General features: G+C 41.9%; 2 protein-coding genes across 3 annotated transcripts; both read right to left on the reverse strand.

The window, feature by feature from the left end:
* Window positions 1-7696, reverse strand: LOC123426956 (probable inactive ATP-dependent zinc metalloprotease FTSHI 3, chloroplastic). 2 transcript variants are annotated; one of them, XM_045110877.1, is made up of 5 exons: window positions 6558-7696; window positions 5107-5430; window positions 4726-5026; window positions 4112-4323; window positions 1-445 (listed from the first exon to the last, which is right to left on the reverse strand). In XM_045110877.1, the coding sequence occupies exons 1-4, from the start codon at window positions 7461-7463 to the stop codon at window positions 4127-4129; spliced, it is 1728 nt and encodes a 575-aa protein (XP_044966812.1). In that variant the 5' UTR covers window positions 7464-7696; the 3' UTR covers window positions 1-445; window positions 4112-4126. The 2 variants fall into 2 exon arrangements, with proteins under 2 accessions (XP_044966812.1, XP_044966811.1); XM_045110876.1 differs by lacking the exon at window positions 1-445 and adding an exon at window positions 510-1123 and having other exon boundaries at window positions 6558-7691.
* On the reverse strand, window positions 1039-4105 carry LOC123426957. The gene has a single exon (XM_045110878.1). It carries the CDS (start codon window positions 3290-3292, stop codon window positions 3062-3064), a length of 231 nt encoding a protein of 76 aa, XP_044966813.1. The 5' UTR covers window positions 3293-4105; the 3' UTR covers window positions 1039-3061.
* Window positions 7697-9793: the final 2097 nt, after the last annotated feature.

A 9793-nucleotide genomic window follows, 5' to 3' on the forward strand; every position in this document is an offset into this window, starting at 1 on the left:
TACAAATCAGTCGGAAAATCCCGTTTTCATTCCTTTCTAGCCCGGCGGTTTGATCCGAGGCAGAACCAGAGTAGAACATGGTCACAACAGCACAAGGAGCCCAGAAGAAGGCACGCCAAAAGGCAAACCACGCCCTTGATTCCTGTCTATGACAGGTCGGCATCCACATACCAAAGCTCCCTCTGCCTTTCTTCTCAGAGCAGAAGAAACTTCCCCTATGGCACTCAAAGCCTCAAAGGGTATATGTCCTGATTCCGCAGCCCTTGCATGGCTTTCCAATTATTAAGATCATGTCAGCGTTGCGACGCGATGGATGTGTGTCCCTGACAGCAGGCTGCTTTCCTGGGTCAAGCAGCAGACAGCGTCGTTCTCCGACCAACTGCCAGAGAATCCACTAGCTCCTGCGCCAAGCACCCTTCTCGCCCAATCCTCGCTCCTGGAAACCCTGATGCTCAAGTAAACTGTCAGGATTAGCAAGCAAATGCTGAAGAAAAGGGACTACCATGAGATACAATAAATTGAAAATTATCATATTTGAGAGCTAACAAATCTATCCACAACAGACAATTACAGAGTAACAGAAGCTGAAAATGACATAACCAGAAATGTGGCAAGGCATAAAGATTGGCTGATCTGATGAGCAATCTGTCTACTTGCAATCCTATACATTGTTGTGGATCCAACTGCGGCAGAACTCTTAGATGGTGCAAAGTGAGCCAAATGGCAAGTTCGTGTACAGCAGAATTGGTGTGACCCTATCTTGTAATCTAGTGCAGACTATTCTATTGACATTATCAGCTATGGCACAGAAAAAGGTTCAAGTGCCTGTATCAAAATTACGGGGCGTAAAATTGATCCCAGTCACTGGTAAAATTCATGGACCGTGTATTGCACATTCACATGCTAATCTATTATCATCCGTAACAGTTTTCTGCTTGTCGAGTCGCATCAAAATTCACCAAATGGTGCACCAGTCCACTGCCCCACTGAGTGCACAGTGCAGTCTCCTTCACAGATAGACTTGAATTGTATATTTTGCTGCCTTGCAATCGTACCCAGCAGGTCCCCTTGTTCATGGACGATTTTGATGTCATGTCAGTTGATGCTTATCTCTTCTGTGGATCTGCAAAAGAGAAACAAAAGGAACAACAATTACATTGCAATTTCAACAGAGCAGATATTTAATGTACAAAATACAACAATACCAAAGATATTTTCACAGGACCACAGAATTTGTGATCAATCATATCACAGAATTATAGATATAGTAGCAACTATTGAATTATGCCATGTGGGCCGGGTTTTGTAATATTATTGACCCTAACATTGTAGTGTGAAATGGCTCTAAATCTGTAGATTCGTGATATATAATTGGTCCGTAGGTCTCTAGTTCTATGAGACTACTCAAAACCTCTAGTTTTCGGATGGTCTGTACAATAAACCTGTAGTTCTGTGAAATTCACTAATTTCAATAGGATTCGATCAGATGAAATATCATGACTTCTTTTAAGGAAAGAGACTGAAACATTATTAGTTGCCCTATCAGTATAAAAGTTGCAGGAACATTTGATTTGTTGCAAACTTGCAATGTCTCGGTTGACAAAATATTAGGATGGTGCAATCTGCGATGCCTCACAATATCTCAATATGAACAGAATTACAGGTGGACATTTAAGATAAATAAGAGATGTGCACTACTATGAGAATAAAGAATAATTAACTTTGACATATCAAACAATTCTTTAATCAGTTTGTGTTGCATGCACCAACTCTGTCAAAAACTTTAGGTACAGACAAGAATCATAGTGCATACCATCCTCAGTGATAGGCTCAACCAAACCTACAACATGCACTTAGCATTGGACAGGATCTGGAAACCTCCAGATCTCTACACAATACCTAACCTCTAATGCACACACACAAAAAAACCATTTCCTCAGAACACATGACAGCCGTATTTCAAAATGAGAATCTCTAAATTTCAATATCATCATGGGTGTCATGACAAACCAAATGAGTGAATAATCTACACATACTTCAATTAGTCCATTGTAATATTTGCCCGCATAAAGAAAGGATCATTGAAAGGATAAGTTTATTGTTGATAAAGTGTCGATATATACAACCCGCGGATTAATTTAAAAGTTGATTTCCCAAGTAAGCATCAATAAATAGGTCCTCTGAAGTCCAGGACTCCAGATAAACGAAATAACAGCTTCCATAGCCGTTTTTTTGGATAATGGGACGTTGTATTGCTGCCAAATCCCTTGCTATACCATTTTATGTTTTTGCTTACCCTGACATACGCCTGAAGCATGATAATCTACGGTGTACATATATTCTCAAAAAAAGAATCTACAGTGTACATGGATGTGAATTCATATTTCTCCTAGCTGTTGATAACAAAATCTTGGGACAATGGCGTATTTATCGTTGCAAAGAGTGCATTACAATTACTTTATTTTTCGGATAGCATTGCAGTTGACACTTCTGCAAAGATGGCAATTGCTGTGTGGTATGTGAATTAACATGTTTTCAGTGATAAATCTACAACATACACTTTTGCAGACTGCAACCAACAATTGTATTGCTCTCTTCCGTGGAGGCATGCATGACTGATTTAGCACACACGTGTCCATGTCCTCAGCACGCACAAGCACGCACGTGTATGTGTGTGTCGATCTACACATACGTGAAAGGAAACTGAGCAACCACTGGACTTCCGCATTTCCAGTTGTCCATATATGTATACAAGCGAGAGCAGCTTGTGCTATAGAAACATACATGGTTTCATTAAATTCCTTATCATCTCTTGTGCTGCAATTATTCGACACACCACTTATGAACGTACTACTACGTAGTTACACACAGTGCACACCAAAGATATAACATAGCATACCAACACAGTTGATATGTCTACTTAATACCAGCTCATCGGGAAGCTAGCTAGGCACATACGCGCTAGCTCCCGACAGATCGATCTTATTTCCTGTATGCAATAACCTGGACGTACTCCCTAGATGGGCATGTGCGTACATGTATAGGTGGCGGCAGCTGGTGTTCAGGCCACGAGGCTCCTCTGGTGGAAGCTGGCGATGAAGTCGGCAGCCTTCTGGTCGACGTCGCGCTCGCCGACCCACCACCCGGAGTCCTCGTCGCTGGACCTGACCTTGTGCAGCCCCAGCGCCGGCGGCTGCTCCCAGTCGCTATCCTCGTCGTCGACGTAGGCGTACCGCCTCGACCTCCGTGAGAAGCTGAATATGGCGCAGAAGAACGACGACCTCCTTCCCATATACTGGTGCTACCTCTTGTTAATTAAGTTTAGTGTATGTGATGATTAGCTAGCTAGCTAATCAGTGGTTGGAGAGTGGCTGTCTGGCTTGTGCTCAAGGAATGTGAGAAGAGGCCACCCTCTATTTATAGGCTGGAGAAGCCTTGCATGGCATGGCATGGTGGCTTGCGCGTGTCTGTGTGAGCGCAGGAAAGAGCTAGCCCTAGTCTGGTGGTTAGGGTTCTTCAGGTTCTCGACCACTAAAGGCGCCCTATCAGGGAGATAGAGACCGGACGGACCGGATTTCTGCGACCCGATCAAGATAGGGATCGAACCGTCCGGATTACAGGATGTGATAAGATGCTAAAGCACGGTCGTACACGATATTGTGGTTGGTAAAACACTAAGAAAGTCTTTGCAAGGAAAAGTAGTTTTGAGCTCGATCCCTCCTAGAGAGAAAATATACGTATCGCTCGACCCATTCTACTACCTACGTACGTTCGAATCTCTCTGTGTAAACATTTTTATAATCTGCCCATGTGTCTCCGCTAATTATCATGATCATGCACCACAAGTTAGAACTAGTTTTTTTTTTCAAAATCTTCTCAAAAAGTTTGATCATGATAACCCCTTTCCCCATAGAAATAGACCCGGGGCAAGTCGATTGTATTCTGTGTAAGGCAGCAGCAGGACACCAAAATGAAACAACTTTGAATTAACACTGTATTTTGGCTCCTTTAGCATATATATAGAAGGTCATCAGTTTGTCAAGCTACTTATAGGATTTAAAAGGAAAAGTCCGATGAACAAAATCATCAAAAGGGGCAAATTTGCGGATACCTTGACAAACTCCAGTTAGCTTAACGTATGATACCCCATAAGTCCTTGAAAATCATCTGGATTTGATGGTTTATTTCCAGATTTAGGTAACCATGGAAATAGCTTGGTAAGGCCTTCTCTTGCAGAATCAGGACCCTTTTGTCTACCATTGACCCCATATTTTTCCCTCTCAATGGCATCCATTATATCCTCCCGAGCCACAATATCGCCACCTTGACAGAACACAATCATCCTCAGAATCTTGCAATAATATAACTTCTTAATTATCATACATTTCATCAACTTAACCATTTTACAAGACAACTCTCTTTCCAAAACATGGGAAATAGACAAAACAGAAATGCAGGTAATTATAATTTCTCAGTAATAAATTAGAACATGGTGGAGTCAAACTGACAAAAGAATGCACTAGCAGTTATAGAGGAATCACAAATCTTGCCCTGTTCCACTGAACATGGACCACGAAATTGCAGGTTTTACACTTTGGAACAACCATTTCTTAATAAAACGATACTGAAATTCCCTTGCAACAAATATGATACTTTAAGCATAAGGAACCAATTGACTTGCTCTAGGTCTTATGTATCTGATGATATAAGATGACTTTAACTTACCTCTTCGAGCAGCTAGTAGAGCAGCCTCATTAACAATGTTTGCTAGATCTGCACCAACCAATCCTGGGGTCACATTAGCAACCAGATCACAAATTATTTCGGAATCCTCTTCTAAAGGAACTTTTCTGAGATGAACAGCCAAAATCTTTCTGCGGCCCTCCAAATCAGGCACACCAACAAAAACCTTTCTTGAGAAGCGACCAGGCCGACAAAGAGCAGAATCCAGAGCCTTAGGTCTATTAGTAGCAGCCATGACAATAACTTTCACGTCCGAGTCAAAACCATCCATTTCTGTAAGCAGCTAGACAAAGAAATAATATGTTCGTCAGTTAATAAGATTTCACAAAGAAAATAGAACGTAGTAAGAGAGCTAAATCACACCTGATTTAGGGTTTGGTCCCTCTCATCATTAAAACTTCTACCTCTGCTTCCACCAACAGCATCAAGTTCGTCAATAAAAATGATTGACGGAGCAGCTTCTTTGGCTTCCTTGAACAAATCCCTTACACGGGCTGCTCCTCTTCCAACAAACATTTCAACAAATTCACTTGCAGAAACAGAGAAGAATGGAATTCCAGCCTCTCCTGCAACTGCCTTCGCCAGCAAAGTTTTCCCGGTTCCAGGAGGGCCAGCAAGCAGAACACCCCTGGGTAATCTCGCTCCTAGCTTCTTGTAGTTCAGTGAACCACGCAAACAGCTCACTATCTACATTAAGAAATTATCATAGTGTATAACAGTTTATGAGCCTTGTATTGATATGAAGTCAATAGAAGTACATAACTAACTCCCGCATGAAGAACTAAAAACAAGACATCGGCTAAAACAAATATAATTCCTAGCATCAAAAAGCTTCAGCAGTCAATACCACAGAATCCATAGATACAAATTACTCCAGTCAGCAGATTTTCATCCGGGTTACTCCATTTAGCATCAGTTTTGCTGTTTTTTACCCCTTTAAAATATCGAAGAGGTGTGTCCCTGTAGGAATGCAAATTTGGAACCTTTAGGGCACCCTCCGGCTCTTAGTTCAACCAAATGAACTAAATTTTCAAAAGTGATGTAAATTCTGAAAGTTTAGTTCATTTAGTTGAACTGAGGAGGGTCAGGGGGTACCCTCAAGGTTCCAAATCTGCATCTAGATGTCCCGGGTGTTGGGTACACGTAACGTGCCATGGCATGGTTTTCCTTCTGGATTTTTTTTCTTACGCACGAACGGGTCGAATGGCATAGTCAGACACAGATTTTTTCTCGTGGTCGTCAGGTGTACATATGTACCATATCCTGCAGTTCGTTTTGCTAAACATTTAATGATGTATTCATATTCCAGACATGCTCGTGCCATTTTTCTTGAAACAAGGCTTTGTCAAATAAAAGGGAGCAAACATACGATTTCCTACAGGAACCACATTGTAGTCCAGCAACAAGTCAATAAGGCAAGCAGGCTTAAGTGCCATTGCATGATCTTACTTGTGACATTTCTTATTTTCCAAAGTTCCTCCTCATACCCTTAGTATTTGCAGTTTCAATAGATTGCCACAAGTCAGGGAAAGTTTATCTGGCAAGAATAATACCATTTGTGATTGACATATGCAATTGTGAACTCTCGGTCCACCTGGATTTCTATAAATGAGAATCAACAAGATTAGCAAGACCTCGTTCTAAGATCCATGTGTGGGTGGGGCTTGTTATATGGGTGTAATTTTTGTTAATTCCTTTCTTAAACTTGATTGGCATTTTGCTGAATTGCTATGTCAATGCACTCTGTCTATTGTCTACTCGTGAGAATGTCATCAACATCACAGAAAACAATCAAGTAGAGAGGCCATATTCACCTCGACAAGCTCCTCCTTGGCTTCATCCACGCCCTGGACATCGTCAAACCCCACCTGCTGCTTCCTGGGCCGGCGGCGCTTGTCCGCGTTGCCCCCAGACGACATCTGCCTCTGCAAGAACCACATCATCGGCAGCAATGAGAACCACAGCGTGAGCAGCGTGGTCAGCATGTCCACCAGCAGCCTCCCCGCCGGCCGTGGAGCAGACCGGTAGTCCACCCCGCCCTCCCGCATCAGCCCTAGCAGGAAGCCCTCGTCGTGCGGCACCCTCCTCGCGTAGTACGGCCACTTCGGCACGGCGGCGCCCCTGCCGGTCTCGCGCTCGTCCTCGCCGCTGCCGGCGTCCTCGGCCTTGCTGAAGTAGATGCGGCGCGAGTCCTCCTCGAACGCGACGGCGGTCACGGCGCCCGCGCGCAGCCCCGCCAGGAGGTCCGCGTAGGCCACCTCCTGGGCCGGGTTTTTGGGCAGCGTGAGCCGCGCGGCGAGCAGGAGGGCCCCCAGGACGACCGACGCGACCGCAGGCGGCGGCACGCGACGGATGGCCCGCCGCAACGCCGCCACGGCGTCGCCGGCGAGCTCCCGCGGCGACAGAAGCCGCAGGAGACGCCACCGCAGCACCCGCAGCCGCGGCCTGAGCCGCAGGCGCCGCCGCAGGCTCTTGGGCTGGTCCGTGCGGAGCCCCAAATCGGCGCCCTTGTCCTTCTCCACCTCGCCGACCTTGGCACGTACCGGGCTCCTCCGCCGCAGCCGCAGCCTCGTGCAGCGCCCGGCGTTAGGCACTCCGCCGCAGCATCCATAGCTCTCGCTCTCGGCGAAGCAGCTCCGGGAAGAAGTGGGGTGGCTGAAGCAGACGTGGTGCCGCAGGAGAGAGGCGGCGGCAGCGGATAAGGGGGGAAGGGACGCCATTGGAGCCACGTACTCCCTCCTAGCTCAGTTCGTTACCGCCATTCGATCGGACAGAGGTCGCGCGGGATGCGCGCACGGGGTGTTCGAGGGAATTCCTCTCCCAGAAGAAGTGGCGTGTTGCCGGCTTGGCCTGGTGATGATTCGTGGACGGAGACGGAGAGGACCATAGCCGAACAGATTTATTTATTTTTATCCGGGAAATTGCTGGTCGTGGGCTTTCTATCTACTGCTCTGCTTGTTATGGATCCAGTCCGGATGAGGTTGGACAGAGCCCTCCTTTTCTCTGTTTCTTTTCTATTTTTGTCTATTATACTTTCAAATATTCTAAATATGTATATTGCAAGAAAAACTTTGCATAAAACATTTTCAAAAATGTTAATCAAGCATTAGATAAATATTAAATGTGCATATAAAAAATATTTCTTTTGTATATGAAAAATATACAATATGTATGACATAAGTTGAACATGTATTCAAAAAATTGTAAATAAAGTATCTTCAAAATTTAATCAAGCATTTGATAAATTTAAATGATTATAGAGAGAATATGTGTCACGTATACAAAAAATACAATGTGAATGAAAAACAATACCAATCATGTATTTTAAAAATCGTCAAGTGTATAACAAATACTCTTGGTGTATATAAAAAATGTCCAACGTAAATTAAATAAAATTATACATCAAAAAACATATTTTTTCAGATATATTTTTAGTAAAATGTTAAAAAAGTATATAAAATGTTCCTGATGCATGTGAAAAATGTGCATTATGTGTGACAAACGCTTATTGTCATTAAAAAAATTCAATGTGTATTGAAAAATGTTGACTTTGTATTCAAAAAAGTAAATATTGTATTTGAAAAACATAAATATGTATTAAATATATACAACAAATATAAAACATGTATGAAAAAAGTAGACATCAACAATATTAGTTTAAAATGTAAATCTTCTATTTCAAAAATATTTAATATGTATATAAAATATGTTTATGATATCTACAAAAAAAGTTGTACGTGTTCTAAAAACAGTTGACATGTGTTGAACAAAAGGAAATCGATAAAAATCAACAAAGTAAACCAATAAAAATTCAAAATAAAAATATCATAAAATCAATGCAAAAGAATGAAAACCGATAATGAAACAAAAAAAGTGCAAAACCGCTGAAAATCAAGGAAGAAACAAAAAAATGAGAAAAAAGAAGAAACAGTGAAACGGAGCAAAAAACAACGTAAAACGAATAAAAAGAAAGAAAAAATGAGTGCCAACCATGAAAGAAACTAAGAAAACCGGTGAAAACAAAGAACAACAGAAAACCGAACACAACCAATGAAGAAACAGAAAAGAAAAAGAAGGCACCGCAACGGGCGTGCCTCTCGTGAAGGCAAAAACGCGCCTTTCGCGGAAGCAAAATTGTGGCTCTTTCAAAAAAAAATATCAAAAAACGTGTTTTTTTTTTCCTTTCTGAAAGGCACAGGCGTGCCTCTTGCGGAAGCAAAATCGTGTCTCTCGCAAAAAAAACAGAAAACGAGTTTTTCGCGTAAAAGAGAAGAAAACACTTTTTTCGCGTTTTTCCATCCAAAGGTTACGAAAGATCGGTGAAAACCCGTAATACCAAAAAAAATGAAAAAAACATTCAAAAAAGACGAAAACGCGTGCGAAAAATAAAAATAAAATCCAAAGGGAACACTCTGAACGCGACACGTGGCGGCGGGTAGAAACGCGCCAAGTGGCGGCGCGCGGGAGTGATCGCTGAAAGGCTTCCGAGGGAGCGCTCGGTAACAAGTTGTTCCCGTAGTTTTAGGCCACATTTATTACTTTGAAAGAGCAGCAACTACTACTTGTCTAAAAGAACAACTAACGGTTTTTCAATATATTTTTTAAATTGTGTGTAAAACAAATTTCGCGAATTCAAAAGAATAATCACATATTTGGAAAAGTTTAGGAGTATGAAACTTGTTCGCGAATTCAAAAAAGAGTTTGTGAATTTTCTAATTGTTCATGAATTTGAAAAAACGCACAAATTTGAAGAAGGTTTGAAAAAACTTAAGGATTTGAAAACAATTCATGGAATATAGGTAAATGAAAATGAAAATAAAAAATACACTAGTTTGAAAAAGTTCAAAGATTTACAAAATATTTATGATTTTTCTTGTGGAAAAAATTTCATTAATTTTAAAACGATTCTTGAATTTTTAAAAACTTCATCCATTCGAAAAAACAACTTATTTAAGAAAACGTTCATGAAAGTTAAAGCAAGAAAACATGTAAAGGGAAAAAAATCCTAAATGCTTCGAGAAGCTTGTAATAAACGAAGTCTGTTATGTCC

The sequence above is a fragment of the Hordeum vulgare genome, chromosome 2H, assembly GCF_904849725.1.
Source record: "Hordeum vulgare subsp. vulgare chromosome 2H, MorexV3_pseudomolecules_assembly, whole genome shotgun sequence".
Classification (NCBI taxonomy): domain Eukaryota; kingdom Viridiplantae; phylum Streptophyta; class Magnoliopsida; order Poales; family Poaceae; genus Hordeum; species Hordeum vulgare.

Excerpts from the sequence above, each read along its gene's own strand:
- LOC123426957 (XM_045110878.1), bottom strand. The coding sequence starts at position 3,292 with ATGGGAAGGAGGTCGTCGTTCTTCTGCGCCATATTCAGCTTCTCACGG.
- LOC123426956 (XM_045110877.1), bottom strand. The coding sequence starts at position 7,463 with ATGGCGTCCCTTCCCCCCTTATCCGCTGCCGCCGCCTCTCTCCTGCGG. Across the intron at positions 5,431-6,557 it reads CCAAGGAGGAGCTTGTCGAG|ATAGTGAGCTGTTTGCGTGG; the intron begins GTGAATATGGCC and ends TTCTTAATGTAG. Across the intron at positions 4,324-4,725 it reads TCTACTAGCTGCTCGAAGAG|GTGGCGATATTGTGGCTCGG; the intron begins GTAAGTTAAAGT and ends TGTTCTGTCAAG.